Consider the following 16,500-nt stretch of genomic DNA (forward strand, 5'->3'; position numbering starts at 1 on the left):
ACAAGCACACACATACACACACACACACACCTTAGTCATTGTCGATTCCGATCGTGTACCTTTCTCGGTGTCTTTGAAGGAAATCGACGACCATGTTTCTTCCGCTGCCCATGTTGACTCACTAGCTGTTTCTCTTTTCGGGTCACAACATGCCGAGCGTTGTGTTAGCATTGTGTGAGCACAACCCAGCTGCACACTTCGTACAGACTGAGTCAGTTGTGTTGTGTAATCCGCACGGGAGTAAAGAAGAACAACCGACATCTGGAAATTCATCCCTCATGATTATTCGTCGACATTCAGCGGCTGGTATTCGTATATATATATATATTTTAATGTCCAGTGCGTTGGTTAACATGAGGTTGACATTTGCAAATGTTTGTTAAAACGGTAAACCAACATTGTAAAAATGATACCCGTTAAACATCAGCATGATTGCGTTGTAATTGTTGGTGTGTTAAGCACAGGGAAAATGTACTTAACGTCACATGAAATGTTCATGAAGTTGGTGCTCTCATCTTCATGAAGGATGCAACATTGTGATGATTGTGAGAAGTCAGATAGTTTTTTTATTATTATTATTTTGCATTCCGTCTAGTCCTTGTCTCATACTTTACTGCATGCTATACCACTAGCAATTATCTTAGAAGACTCAGTGGGATATCCTCTGTGCATATATATATTTCATAACTACCAAAAGGTATAGTAAATCAAAGATTTCATGACAAAAATATGTTGTTGGAATTCAGTTTGTCCTGTATTTGCTTTGGTGGACTAACCGAATCAGGAATTTCTGTCATTTCCTTTCATAATTGATAATACATTTTCCATAAAATGTAACTATCTATCTACCTATCTATTATCATGTAAAACGATTTGTTGATTATGTTAGGGAGTCAAATACAATATTCCATGACATAGGATTTCTATACTCCGCTAGCCTGATCATACCATTAATGTCAAGATAGGAAAAAGCGGGTAATTCTAGGAAGAAATGAAGAGAAACCTTTCATGGGTCCACTGTGAACTAATTATGGGGGAAAAAATACGGCCATGAGCACAGAACATTATGCTGTAGACTAAAGCTGTCCTCAGTATGAACGTGAAAAGGTTTGGTTTTACGAGCGGCTCTTCGTCTGCTGTTTGGAGATACTTTGGTTTAATGCCAGGCGACACTTCGACTGTGTGCAGTGGTTAGCTCATTGAAACCAAGAACAGTAAAGTAGTATCTGTTATCGCAAAAAGTAGACTACTTTAGTAGTAAGAGAGTAAAAGGAAAAGTAAAATTGTTGCTGCCACAATGTCATGGAGACAGAAATGACCCCGATTTGACGCGCTTTTAGTGACACTGACGGGAAAAGCTGCTGCATTCAGCTCCTGTTTTACTCCTCGGTGGGGAGAAGCACAGAGAGCCGACGGATTCATTAGAACACGAGCGTCTAATTAGGGAAAATCTGCTTTTCATGTCACTCGCCGAGGAAACCGTTGTTAGTGCCGTATGCGAGAAAAACACGGCTTATCTGCCATTTGCAGCAGACCGCGCCGATGAATTATAAATTCAGAAGCCACAGATACAGGTTGTTGGGGGTTTTTTTTGCTGTCAATCACAGGAGCTCATCATTACGGCCCACAGACCTGCTTCCCACTGCTCTGGACGTTCCGCACATTCACAGCAGACCACATGTGATATGAACTTGCGTGCGTGTAAACATCTGAATAGTGTAACGCGCCGTATGAAAAGTCATCAACTGTCATCCACGCCGCCCTTCCTCGGGGGCCGCGGTCGCTAAAGAGGCACAGCGGTGGGCGGGACTGACAGAGGCGCTCGGCACAGGTCACAGCTTGTTTTATTTTGAATTCAAATCAAGAGGAAGAGGGACAAGGATGCACACTGATAAATTACAACCGGGTATCGCTACACATTACCTGACAACATCACAATATCTCATAAAAGCGCTCTTGACAACAGATCCAACGTTACAAAAGGAAAACAAAGGAATAAATAACAGCACAGGAGCAATTCTCCGCCACAGTAGAAGCCCATCTATAAACGTAACGAAACAGGAAATAAGAGATTTGGCAAGAGATGGTGATATTTCCTATTTGCTAAATTGTGTTTGATGGAGCTACAAAGGCCGGCAGCTGAAGCAGTAACTTGCAAGGGGGGGATTGTTGGTCTGCAAAACAAAAAATTAAAACAAACCAACAAAAAGAGAATAAGATAAATGAAAGAAAAGCCCCCCCCCCCCCAAAAAAAAAACTGCTAATAAAAGCTACTACAATGCGTACACACCAAAAACTAGCCTGGATGCACAGATCTATGTACAGCTTGGGTCACGAGGGGATTTCTGGATTTCAGATGTATAACACAGGTCATTGAAAATGTCATTGAATGCGAGCTATCAAACAACCATGATGGAAAAATTCATTTCTATCAACTTAGGATGTAATGTGGACGCGGACGTTGGCATTGAACCTTCCCCCCCAAAAAATCTTTGTATATAAAATGTGTTACAGTAATACAAGACCATACTGACTTATTTTGGGTTGGAATGTGATGTGATGTGATGTGTGTGTGCGTGCGTGTGCGTGTGTGTGTGTGTGTATGTGTGTGTGGCCTATACACACAAACAAAAAAGAGTCAGAATCTCACAGAGAAGAAGCGCGAAATTCAGCATTGACGCGTGCCTTTGTACAAAGTAGTTGCCTGCTAATCACATACAAAACATCCATACACTACAGTTAAAAAATTGATTTATCATGACAGTCAATAAATAATAAAATTAGAGGAAGGTAAACATGGTAACGAGACAGCAGACTGTGTGCGTGTACGTGTGTGTGTGTGTGTGTGTGTGTGAGTGTGTATCAGCAGATGATGATGATCCCAGGAGCCCAAAAGATCTGGGGAAAATGCTCTCGAGAGAAAGAGCATGTAATAATGGGCAGACAATATGGCAGAGCATGTGCTTGTGAGTTTCCATGTCTGCATGCACGTGTTCAATCTATACTGGCGTTATATATGTCGCTGCTGTGTTAGTGTGCACCTCTTTTTGTCTACATTTTCTACATATTCTCCTACATGTGTGTGTGTGTGTGTGTGTGTGTGTGTGTGTCCGTGTCTGCACCCGCCTGTGTCTGTAATGCATTTCTCCGTGTGTCTGCATGTGTTTGCAAAACAAACTGTCAGCCGTTTTCGGCTAACTCAGTGGCCCTCGCCGCTCGGCGGTTTGGGGTCGTGCTGCTGCGGCCCCACCACCCCTCCGGGAAGCCAGGGGGAGACGGAGTGCGAGGTGGTCTGCTTGGCCATGCTGTAGTGGCTGATCACCGTGTAGAAGCGGCCCCTCGAGTTGGCGTCCTGGGCGGCGTAGTAGGCCTCCAGGGAGGCTGGGATACAGCGCTTGTGCTGCGAGGGGGGGGGGGGAGAAAGGAGACAGTGCGAGAAACATTTATTGAATCATTCGGTGCTAAAAAAGTGCTATATGTAGCCTCTTTTTTATATAATCAATCATCAAGATAGGATTGTGACACTAAACGATGTTATTGGTGCAAATGCATAGTGTCCTCTAAAGCCCGTCACTTAGCCTGGCACGAGCCTCTTCAAAAAAAAAAACGGCCTCAAACCTAAAAGACAGACCTTTTTTAATCACGTTTTTTATTATGAAGAGGGGTGCGCGTACACTTACAACCGTGTGTGTCGTTCAGTTGTGCATGTGCCATGTTGTTTGTGTGAGCGACTGTGCGCGCTGGCCCCGTTCCTTCCGTCCGCAATTTTGCACCTGGTGCACGTGCATGTGACACTGCTAATAATACCTCTGCTGACTGCAAGTCTGAGCCCCTGCAGAGGTTGTGAGCCTCAAACTAGATTTATTCCACCTAAAAAAATAATAATAAAAAAAAGCGATTTGACCAGGGACTTCCAAGGTGACCTCTCACAAAGTACTGTGAAGCTTTCTTAGTGCAGTGCAGCGGAAATCTCTAAGTACCAGGGAGGAGAGGAGGATGGAAGCTGCATCTGTACGATGGGAAACTTTAAAGATTCCACTGTAACACAGCACAACAGCAGATTGTTGCATGAATATGGCTGTATGAGACATTTTCTTTTTACGACCTCACCCGATTGGATATAGCCTGGGAAAAATACGCACCAATCAGCAAATTTTTATCATAGTTTTTTTTTATTCCCTCTTGCAAACGGGTCTGGCCACTTTCTCGTTGAGACCAATTTCCACTCGTCCTGACGAAACTGGTCGGGCCAGTCACAGGCATTTATCTGAAATTGGGTGTTTTCTGATGCAAAGACTGACGGAGCCCAACGGGCACGCTGAAGCATTTTTCGTTAACGACCAAGATGACAGCCGCTGATGTGGAGAGGTCCGCCGAATCTGCTCTCCACCATCATGAAACGAACCGGATGGTACATTTTTCGCTAAAAGCAAAACAAACAACTGCTGCATGCTGCCGTCTCTTCGACATTCTTCTGTCCTTGTCACAAGCTTCGGCGCTCTGATTAGTTGAACGTCTGTTCTTCGAACGCTGATAACGCCCCTTGGAAATGGAGCTTCAAAACCAATTCGCAAATGCAAATTTGTCTGACAATAGAGGCTAATGTGGATCAGGAGCCAACCATGATGAGGTAATTAATGTGAAATAGGCAGTGAGTCTAATTTGTCTAATTTTCATTTAATAGTCAACATGGCTAATGACATACGAGATTGGAGTCTCTTTCCTTGGTGTCTGTGTCAGGGAACCAAGGCGTATTGATTACATGGGTCATGGTCAAATCACTGATATCAGTGATTGATGACTTCTCGTCTGAAAGGCCTTGTTATCTCCTTCCTGTATCATGACCTCAGATATTGGTAAAAGTTTGGTGGGAGTTTTTTGTTTTTTTTGTTTTTACCCTTCTCCTCTAGGAGACTGGATGTTGAACTCACCTTTTATTTTTTGGTGAAGTCAACGATTGATCGTTCATTTACTTAAATGACACAGATTGTTGCCTAGTTACACCTGAAGTCACTTCTCAGTCAAAAAAGGCAAAAACTTAAAACTTTCACAGGTTTTAGCTTCTCAAAGGCGAAGATTTGCTGTTTTTTTAATAGTGTGTGTGTGTGTATATATATAGATATATATCTATATCTATATATACATAATCGTAGGCCATTAATTTATGTCATCCTGCCCTGGAAAGTCACAGTCTCGCAGTATATTCACATCGTCCTGTTTAACGTCTGACGTGCTGCGCTCCAACATCATCCATTTCCTTCAGAGACACCTGTAGCATACGCTAACTCTTCCAGATTCTGGCTAGTGAAAGGGAAATATGGCGAAAACTAACCAAACCAGAAAAATAAGTTTCACAAACAGTAATGAACGTTATCAATAGTTGCCTACTTATTTACGTGTGAAGAGGCTTTCCCTTGACCTGCTGCACAATCCTGCCCCCCACAGATGTTTGGTATATATGTATAAAATGATGGGTCTTACCTTATAAATGAATCCATCTGGGCAGGCATGGTCGTAGGTGAAGGCTTTATAAACCACCAGGAACACGATGCAGGCAAGGAAGGCCAGGGCCAGGATGATCAGAATTGTCACCTGGAGGGAGGACAAACGCTGGTCAGAGTGTGTGTGTGTGTGTGTGTGTGTGTGTGTGTGTGTGTGTGTGTGTGTGTGTGTGTGTGTGTGTGTGTGTGTGTGTGTGTGTGTGTGTGTGTATGTGTGTGTGTGTGTGTGTGTGTGTGTGAGTGAGATAGAGCAGTGATTCTCAGCCTGGGGGGTCATGGGATAATTTCTGGGGGTTGCCAGATGTTTTTGGAGATAAAAACTAATGTAATATCTTCAAAATAAAATACATATTCTAGACTGGGAATTATTTTTACATTGAGTTATCTTGCCAGTGACGAGATCTGCTTTAGAGTCGATGTTACGGAGTTTATTCGTGAGAGTCAAAGTCTGTGTGCATTTGAATTAGTTGTTGGAAGAAATGAAAATTACACACGTTTTTTGTGTAATTGGCTTCATGCGCCACATATAAACATGCCTGGCAGCTCAGGGGAAGACAGAACAAATTTAAGTCACAGAATGCATCATGTTCCTTATAACTAATTTGCTCTTCAAGTGAGAAAACACTCATAAAAACATTCAAAGTAGAGCAAAATTTTATCTTAAGGTTGAGAATAATGGCGATGCAGAGAAACATCTGACACCTCTGACTCCTTATCCGATCAGATGTGAGCTGCGTTACGCACTCATGACCCAAACCCGTCCGCTGAACGATGAGTTATTGGATCCACCCAAAAAAGACCTGTTATCATAAACAAAGCATTATTATCACGCGCACCAGCCCGATTCTTCTGGTGGGTCGTGACTCGAAAAGGCTGAGTGTGTGTGTGTGTGTGTGTGTGTGTGTGTGTGTGTGTGTGTGTGTGTGTGTGTGTCTGTGTGTGTGTCATAATGAATGGTAAGATGCCGCAGACTGAGGTCAATGGCTCCTCAAGGCAAGGTGCTCCTGTTGAGTGAGGTGATGGATGACTCAGGTTGTGACACTGTTAAAAACTACTTTATTTCAATGGACATGGTGCTGCTTGGTTTGAGACCTCAAGTCAGTGACGTAAAACAGGAGCAGATGAGAATAATAACCCCGCGCTGTTCTTGTTTTCTACTCGTCTTTGTTCAGTGTGTTTGTGATGCTACACGATAGGGGATTAGACCAAGACGTTTGCCTCAAATTGGCCCTTTACACAGCCACACATGAAACGAAATGTTGAATTCAAATACACTGTAGTGAAATGAATAAGCACAAGTTCCCTCCTTATTAAATTGCTAATGCCCTGCAAACGTGAGAGAACAAGGCTCATTAAAGCTACTGCAGACTTGTCTTGGTTTACAATGAAATCTCCCAGTAATCCTGAAAGACACTATATCACTCCCTGTTATGTAGATGGTGAAATTTTGTCATGCTTATTAGAGAGGATTTCATTATTAACAGCTGTGTTTCCATGAAGGCCTACAGAGTCGTGCCCGGGTTATGATTAATGATTGTATACATTTTCCGTGGACTATTACAATTCATTGATGAGATGTTTTTGCATTCACACAGAGTATATGAAAAGCAAATGGGCACCTTCTGATATCATTGTTTTTATTGAGTTCTGATCTCAAAACTTAGGGATCTAAGTGACTTGTCTAATGAGATAGAAAACAATACAAATACATTTTAGCCCAGGCCTCTTCTACTTTTTTACTATATGATATTATGATGAAAACAAAAATGCAATTTGAACGTAATGGTCCCTCAGGGAAAAATAACCACGTCTCAATTACAACATTATTTAGGATGCCCTTGAATTTTTCAATGGATGTTTATGTATTTAATATTGCAACGAAAAACTGAGTTTTACTTTGGTGTTGTTTTCCATTGTTTTTGAATCCGCATAGTTCCTGTCATCAAACAAGTGCTGAACGTCAGCAAGAAAAATCATCTATACTTTCTGAATGTTTTCTGCAAAAAAATCCTCTTCCTTTTCTCACTGCTGAGAAAACATCTTCATGGACTCTGCATTTTCTGACAAGAAGTTCTGAGTTGCTGAGTGTGCAAATGAAGCCATTGAACAGCTGCACCAACACAAAATATGTCATTTTAAAAAGTGAGACGAAATCAAATTGATATGGTCAACCTTTTCAAAAAAAGGAAGAATGAAATGTTATCTGTATTTAATACTTGGACAAGCAATTTGTTCGGAATCAAAATACATGCAGTGTGGAGAATGCTTAACAGCAGTCACGAGCAGAGCCAATCTAAAATGATGGAAATAACGCATTCATTTCTACACACTGATGCCTCTGTCTAGTTTGAGGTGTGAAATATTTTATTTCCACGGCAGGCCAGACCACGTCGTACTAAAGCAGATTACCATATGAAAGGATTTATTTCCTCCTACTCATGCAAATTAAGCAGAGGATGGCTGCGTTTTAAAAAATGGTATTGTCTGCTAAGTCATAAATGCCACTGTAGGTATGTGTGGTGCATGTATATATTCCTGCACGTATTTGCCATAAGAAAAAAAAAGGTCAGATTTACCTCAGCGAGCAAGTTAAAAAATGGTATGTAATGGATGAACATCTCTCCAATATCTTTCCATTTCTCGTCGGACACCAGCGTTAAAAAGCCATTCTCATTTTATTTGCTCTCTGTATGATCTATTACATGGGGGGGTTGTCGGAGCAATTACACATGGGCGTGATCATCAGTCTCCATCAGCGCTATGGGGGTGGACAGGGACACGCAAGTTAAGTGTCTGTTTACTCGGTGTCAACTGGGGGACACGACTCTGCAGCCTTGGTTGCCGCTGACACCCTCGGTAAATTACATCTCCCACATCACACACAGCGATGCATTAAAGGGACGCGCTTTAAAGTCACGGCGACCCGACTTTTGGAGAGGCAGCAGATGTGGAATGACTGATTAAGAGCCACCCTGACCCCCATTTGAATAGCAATGTACATAAAACGGGCTTATTAAGGAAAGGGATTAGCTTAAAAAGCTCCTCATATCATGGAGCGAGCGATGAGTGGTCTACGCGCTTAAGAGACCCAACTTTGCTCAGACACTTTGAGACATGAAAGAAAGACTGCAGTTGGTAATAACTAAGGGGATTTGTTCGTCTGCGCTAAATCTTAAATGGAGCAAGTTTTTCTTCTATATATGCATTTGTCAGACACTGACAAAGTCATTCCGCAGATTATTTATCAAACAGAATTGCCTGCTACAAGAACACATTGTCTGACCATTCTTTGCTTAAAACGAGGTCATGACACTGCACGTACAGTTCATGAAAGTGATCAGTAGAAGTAACCCTGGTATGCAGAGCAACGTTCAATGATTCTACACAGCAGCCCAGAGCAATAGTTGAAGCAGCGACACACCGGTTGTAATAGAAACGATCGAACTGTTGATGCAGCTGCAGCCATGTGGTGTAGAAGTCTGTTAAAAATCTCCCCTGACCTTTCTCCATTATTCATAATCTGGCTGAAATCCGCAGTAAACCGTAGTAGGGGGTCGTCAGGGCAACACAACATCTCGCTGGTGACGACGACTCCCTCCATGCATGAACCGGATTCATGCTATTGTCTGACGGTGTATGACCGACCTGATGCAATGTGCCCCTGTGCCTCACGCTGAGCATGAGCAAATAAACCGCAACAGAACAAAATCGAGTAGCGTTGACTAAAGCGTTGCCGGTTAACAGAAGGCTCTGATACCTCCCAGCGAGGGCAGCTTCTCCCACCCACATGTGATGGTTGTGTCATCACTGCACCAGTATGTGCCATCCTACAACACTATCACCACCGACACAACCACCATCCTGTTGGCTGTGCCACGCAGATAACAGACACACATTTGTTTTTCTTGGATGTAGGTAGACACGCTGCATGTGGCTATGATTTGGACAAAGAACAATGTGTTCTTGGTATATAAAAAAAGGAAGAATTGGCTGTAACAGCAGAGAGTGGATTGACTGCATGGCAGGTGACTGTGCCCGCTGGGTTTTAATCGTTTATCCCCGAAGCCACTCAGGGCTGATTGAAATCCCATGTTTCATGGCTAAGAGAAACACTCTGGATGCTTGGACGGCTTTTATGCAACAACGCACTTTAACATCATCCCATTAGTTCTGTTTTCCAAAAATGCAATTGCCACTGACAAAACAAAACATCACGATGAAGGGTGAAACCTATAGGGTTCAGCTTTTATTTAACACTTAGATCATCAAAGAATCTTCTTGATTTACGACGTGGAAATAAATAAACCAAACCCCCTCACAAAACAGACAATAACTACAATCCTTTCTTCAAATGTTAGTGCCCAATTACTTTTCACGTCAGGAACTTGAACAATAGAAAAAAAGAACAGTAACTGTGGGATGTGCTACGTCAGGGTGGCTCTCTACTTCCAGCCTCCAGAGAAGTAATAGCCCCAGCCAAGATATGGTCAGGTGGTAATAACTCCCTGTAAAATGGTGACTTGGTCATTTTTACCCTGTGGTTTCTGTATAGATGAAATTAAGCTTTAAAGGTGCCAGTAGATGGAGTTGGCACTTTTGAGAACAGAGTCAGACTAAGTGTTTCCAGTCTTAATTATTATTATTACTGTGAATGTCAAATTTTTCCTTTTTTCCAAATTTACCTTAAGTATATATAGGCAGAATAATATCTACTATTACTTTGAGCTACAAAATGTCAGAAAAATTGAAGAAAACCACAATTTATGGTATCGTATTGCTTGATTTGTCCGACCAACATTTCAAAACATATCCAAAAAATCTTTACTTTTACTGAAATGGCATTCGCCAAATTTACTAGAGATTATTTAAATGTGAATATTTCAAGCCCTAAGTGGTTCAGAATCAGGAGAAGTAGCCCAAGTAGGAATTGAACATTATCTTCCATGGCTCAAATTTCAAGTCTGAATGTCAAACTCACATTTTAATGTACAGTATTCAAAACCGAACCATAAACAACACATACGATTTGTTCTATTGTTGTTGCAACAGAGAGTCTTATCAGTGAAACAACAGGCAGCTGCAGACCGTCGTGGATTATGGGGAAAGGCAAACAATCAAAGCAGATTACAAAAAAGATCCAGCGGGATTGTTCTTCTGTTCCCCGGCTTTCTCATCCGTGACTGCAGATTAAGCATCTCCCTTTCACATATTGTTTATGTCCACCCACATTTTCACACCTGCGACGACACTGAACGTCTTCAAATCGTACGGAGAAAAAAGACTCATGTCTCATGGGATTTCCACAATAATCCATCTGCCGTTAATTATTTATTGTTGCACGGTGCAGCGTGAGGTCAACGGCAGTCTCCGACAAAATGGATCTGCTTTTTTCACGGCCTATTTCACCGCCATCCAACATATGATTCCTGTCCTGTTTTAGAATTTTTTTTTTTCCTATCGTCATGCTATGTTAGCTCTCACCACAACACCCACACTCTCACCGCTGGAACTTGACAGGCCATATGGGGGAGCAGACACCTCCTCACTTTCACTCAAGGAAAAAGAGGAGAATATGTAAGTGTGTGTCTGCGAGAGAGAGAGAGGAGGGGGAGGTGGAGGTGGGTGTGTGACAGGAGAGGGATGCGAGGGAGAAATGATGCTAATAAAAACAGATAACAGAGTGACAGAGGGAGCAAAGTGAGAAATAAAGGGGGAGATGACAAGAGACAATAAAGCAGCGAGCGAGAGGCGGACAGAGAGCAAACGACAGAGATCCGGGGGCAGATGGAGAATGTCGTTCCCTCCCTTGGTAGCAGGCAGCGGAGACAGAGAGGCAGACAGGCAGAGAGACAGACAGGCAGAGAGACAGACAGGCGGAGAGGCAGACAGGCATAGAGGCAGACAGGCAGAGAGGCAGACAGGCAGAGAGACAGACAGGCATAGAGGCAGACAGGCAGAGAGACAGACAGGCAGAGAGGCAGACAGGCAGACAGGCAGAGAGACAGACAGGCAGAGAGACAGACAGGCAGAGAGACAGACAGGCAGAGAGACAGACAGGCAGAGAGGCAGACAGGCAGAGAGGCAGGTGGGCGGCAAAAGCAACGGGACGTCAGTTGATGCATCGATCAATCCACCACTAAAATGCACAAACAGCTATTTCTTCATTCATCCTCCTGTTTCTCCTCTGACACCTTCTTAATAGCAGCACGAAGGAAGAGCAGTCCTCCAGTTTTTCCACGGGTTATTCTCTGCTCTTTTCGTGTTATCCACAGTGAAGCGTCGCGCAGCACACGGAAGATATGCTGAGCTGCACGCACCCCCCCCCCGCTATTAATATCAGATGTGAAGAGTTCTAACATTAAATTGCTTTCATCTGGGCTGTAATGATCTCGAATGCCTCGGGGGAAGTTTGTTGATTAATGAAATTAATGAACTTCATGACGGGTAAGGCTCGCGCGGGGAGAAAGCCCCTCCCCTTACTTAAAACGCTTAAAGGTCAGATCGCAGCAAAAAGCCAGTACACGTTCCCCTGATTTAACATCCATCATTGAAGGACAAATAAGGGTTGAATGCCCCTTTTAAAAGATAACTGCGGGTTATTACAGTTTGGGTCTTATTTTATACCATTTATCCATCAGTTCTATCCATAATAAAAACATTGTCCTCACCAAGTTTAATTTCTGACCATTCAGAAAGCAGCTGCATCATTAAAAATAGGTCAGAAGAGACGAGCAGTAATGACAAACCATTACTAACTACAGTTACTGTTAACTGTAAATCTAGAGATGGAGCAAGACGTCAGCGGAAGGAGGGTCACACCGTTTGAAGAACAATTACAAACATCATGTTTAGCCATAATTGTTGCAAAAAAAATAAACAGAAATAGTAGTTGCATTTAAGATTTTTTTTAAAAAGGGATCATCAGCCTTCCTATTGTCTTTGTCCCGAAGAGACCCCTAAGGTGATTGTGACAGGTAAGTGACAGCGTCAGTTGCAGCAGGTCAATTACCAGCATCGCAGGAACCATTGCGACATGTTTTCTGTTGTTGTTGTTGTTGTTGTTGTTGTTTTGAAAACTAGTTAAAATCAATGTCCTTTGTCGGCTTCAACCACCTCTGGGGATAATGTGAGTCTCTGCCACTGAAGTTTTTTTCTTCAAATCGACTTATTTTTGGATTTGTGGTCCCGTTCTATCACAACAGATACAGACAGTGGAGATACATGAAAAATATAGGACACAGGGTTCACATGAATTGGTGCTGAGATCTTCTCTTTCACATCAGTGCAAATCGTATGTGTTTTGGTATTGTCTTTTTTCTCTCTCCCCGTTCCATCAAGCTCCACGTCGCCCTTCACCCACAACCGCGAGTCAGCTGTAGAGACGTTTTCCAGCTGCTAATACTAACTTGACGCCTCGTCGCGAAAAGAGTGGAAGACCGAAAGCTTGTTTGTGTATTGAGCTGTGAGCGTAGACCCCTGACTTTACTCTTCTCTGATTGGTTAGAAGACAAAGGCATGCTCAAAGGCCTTCGTTAGCACGCCTCTCTGCTTTTTGGAGCATATTTCAGCTAAAAGAAATCAGAATAAAGTTACGTACAGTAGCTGTAATATTATGAAGTACATCAGCTGTTGATACAGCTCAGCTCAGAACATTAAAAATGCACAGTTAAAGTAGAACCAATCCTCTCCTAGTGTATCTCTGACCCCAGAGCTGCAGGACCCAAACCCGTCATTATTATTCCTATTATTAATATTAATTTTTTTTCTTTTTTCTTTCATCCCCCTCTGGAAACGCACCAATCAGTTTCGCTTCAGGATTCAACAGCTTCCTGCTGAAGTGTCTAATCGAAACACTAAGCCCTCCCAGACTTGGCGCATGTATAAGCGTCCAAGTCAGGGATCAGAAAGCTACATAAAAAAATGCAAATGGAATATTCTCTTATCCTCTTGAGGCAGTTTTGGCAGTGGTGAAATAAATGAAGTGGGTCAAAAGGATACCTGTTAGGGGAAGTGGGCGAAAACCAGAACTGATAAGTGAAAGGTCGCAGGTCTCATCCCTTTGTATCCTCGAGCAAAACCCCCAAAACCCCTGTCTACTGTCCATGTACGTGGAAGATAAATGTGCGGGTTTTATTATCAAAGGTGATGGCATTAGGTAAATGATGATAATTAATAAATGGAGTTCAGCGATCTTGTTTAATGCCTGCTTTGATGATGTTTGAAAATTAAGAATTGAAGTAGCTTGGCACAAGGCGGCAGCGGCCATTGTGGCTCCGAACTAGAATGTTTTTCAGTGGCAGATAAAGCTTTATCTTCCTTTACAGTAAGTCCATCCAGTTTGAGTAAAACTCCTGCATTCCAAATCCTGCTTAAGTACAGGTCCTTGCCGATACGCAGCCCTAGTGATTACTTTCTACCGCTGTGGGTTTTACACTTACGCTCAGATGCTGGCATGTGATGTGTCCACACAACAGAGACATTCTTTGCTGTATTTGAGAAGAGCGCAACGTTCTTTTAAAGATGTTCTATTTTAGACAGCAAAAAAGTCCTGCGCGCTGTCCTTCCTCCCGGAGAATCTCTGTGGGGTTTTTCTGCCAGTGGAACAAAGAGAACTCCCAAAGCGCCGATCGTTCGGGGAGCCGGCAAACCTCAGAGACGGGGGCAGAGGGATGTCAAGGAGACCGCGTTCTGGGATTTGATCTCTCGAGGACTGGCCATCCGGTTGAGACAAAAGAAGCAGCTACGTACAGAAGTGTGGCAACAAAGCGCAAACACTCCACTGTCCAAGTGCATCACGTCTCAGACAGAAACACGAGCTGTTAAAATACCGAACCTGAGAAAAAACAGATGGCGCGTTCGACCTGAAAAGGGACACATTCCGTACAGAAACAAACCGGAGGCCTTCAAGAGTCCTGACAGTCCACGAAAAGTACAAGCGTCACACGTGCAACGACTGATTTATACGGATTAAAGTCATCTGATTTCACTTTTTTTTTCACATATTAATCACCTTAAACCGCAGGATCCCTCCAATATTAGGCAATTTGAATTGTCGTAATCAAACATTTCTTCTGTAATCCTGAAGAATCCAGCTGCTCCGATTCTTTCTTTGGGAGATGAGAGATTTAAATCCCGCGCGCTGAAAGATTACACGCCGACTTTCCATGGTGACTTGGCCTATTTTTCTCCCTCAAAATGATTTTAAACTAAACATTTTTTTATGGGAAAATTAGGATTACAATCAACCCATATGTCGTGTATGGGTTAGCTTTCGTGAAGAACAGGCCTTTTCTCAGGAATAATCCTGTTGGGGCAACAAGAGGCTAAATGTAGATTGAAGACGGTCTGACTGCACTGGAATAATAAAGTTACTCTCTGGGCGTGTGTGTCTGTATAAATCATAGAGCGTCATTTTGAATTTTCACCTGCTCTTCTCTTTTGTATTAAGAGGCGTCATTAAGAAACATCAAGTTTATGCCTCACACGCAGAAGCCACAAGCTCGGCACCGAGTCAGACAGTGCATGTTCAGCAGCAGATAGATGCTAATTATGCTAATGTAGCCCAATTAAGCAGCGTCTCTATGGAGACAAAACTTCAAAAGGTTTTTTCTCGCAGCACACTGCCACATTGGTTAGAGACTCCGCTCGCAGGAGAATGTGCTCTAGGGGGGTGCAGACTCCAAATCCAATTGCAGGTGGGCTTAAAATGCCAGAGAAGAGAAATGCAAAGTGATAGAAAGGGTAAAAGAGACAAAGACATGAATGCATAAACAAGGCCACAATGGATGAATATCGTCTTGTGCGGCAAAAACCCTGCAGAACGCTCCTAAAATATGATCTGCACCAAGGAAATAAACCACATGGAGCGATAATGACGACGTCAACGTCAAAAGGCATCCTCAATAATGTGAACACACGAGCGTGCGCACACACACACACACACACACAAATGGACTTTAGTTGTGAATCAGTGATAAGTCCCTAAGGAGACACTAAACATCTGTATTAGATTTACTAATCAGCTCCTACTCTGCTAGATGGAGATCTTGCAAAAGACAGAGATATTATTAATGATGCAGATCCGCCTTCCAACACACACACATACATACACACCTAAAGAGTTGTTTACATCACAAGACAAGGTTCATTATTCTAATGTCTCCACGGCTCTAAGTCTCATGGGTGTTTTTATGTTCCTACAGTCTCTCTCTCTCTCTCTCTGTGTGTGTGTGTGTGTGTGTGTGTGTGTGTGAGAGAGAGAGAGGTAATCTGAATCTGAAATCTATTTATCCATTGCAGAGCATAACCAATAATATCAAACTTTATCAACACTATAGTCAACCGGAGGTTGGTTTAATACCGGGTTTCGATACATATCCCTATAACAGCCTTTTTCAAATCCAGCTCAAAAGTACTGATTATACTCAGATCTGGGCTCAGCAGGTGTCGATGTTTTCCACAACACCAAGATGTTGGACCTTCCAGATATATCTGTAAATTAATCAATGAACCAAAAACTCCTTGACTACACAGGATGATCTGACTTTTAAAACCACACGTCTGCCACGTTTCAGTCACTTAGTAGAGATCTGTCTTTACTTTGTCTGTTAATCTTGTTGATGTCGTGAAACAATAATACATGAGAACTTTCAAGAGGGATGAATTTTCATCAGCATTAATTGGTCTTGTTTTCTTGTTCTCCACATGAAACGTTATAGCGGTAGTCTTATCTTACTACTCTCTCCGTAGCAGTATAAATTAACATTATGTTTGGTACTGCTATACTTTTTTCTTGTTTTGAGTAATATTTCAACAACATTTTATGCTGTTATATGATCTTATCTTATCGAGGGCAATTTACAATGAGTAGAAAACTGGAATTAGTTTCAGGTTCTGGATCAACCAACTTAAAAGGCATGGAATGCCAATCTCAGAACCACAGGGGACTGACAATCCTGCTTTCTTAACACTCTGATCACACAGAAGAAGTATGAGAAAT

The 16,500-nt window shown here is 42.5% G+C and overlaps 1 protein-coding gene across 2 annotated transcripts in view; it reads right to left on the reverse strand.

The window, feature by feature from the left end:
* Positions 1-1,827: 1,827 nt before the first annotated feature.
* The window catches only part of nsg2 (neuronal vesicle trafficking associated 2), a 33,793-nt gene continuing 19,120 nt past the window's right edge, over positions 1,828-16,500 (reverse strand). For both annotated transcript variants that reach the window (XM_035627184.2, XM_035627183.2), the window contains exons 4-5: positions 5,482-5,592; positions 1,828-3,400 (exon numbers count right to left, since the gene is read on the reverse strand). In XM_035627184.2, the coding sequence (XP_035483077.1) occupies positions 3,200-3,400; positions 5,482-5,592 (312 nt within the window). In that variant the 3' untranslated portion in view covers positions 1,828-3,199. The remainder of the gene's footprint in view (positions 3,401-5,481; positions 5,593-16,500) is intronic.

Source organism: Scophthalmus maximus, chromosome 2, assembly GCF_022379125.1.
Source record: "Scophthalmus maximus strain ysfricsl-2021 chromosome 2, ASM2237912v1, whole genome shotgun sequence".
NCBI classification, from domain to species: domain Eukaryota; kingdom Metazoa; phylum Chordata; class Actinopteri; order Pleuronectiformes; family Scophthalmidae; genus Scophthalmus; species Scophthalmus maximus.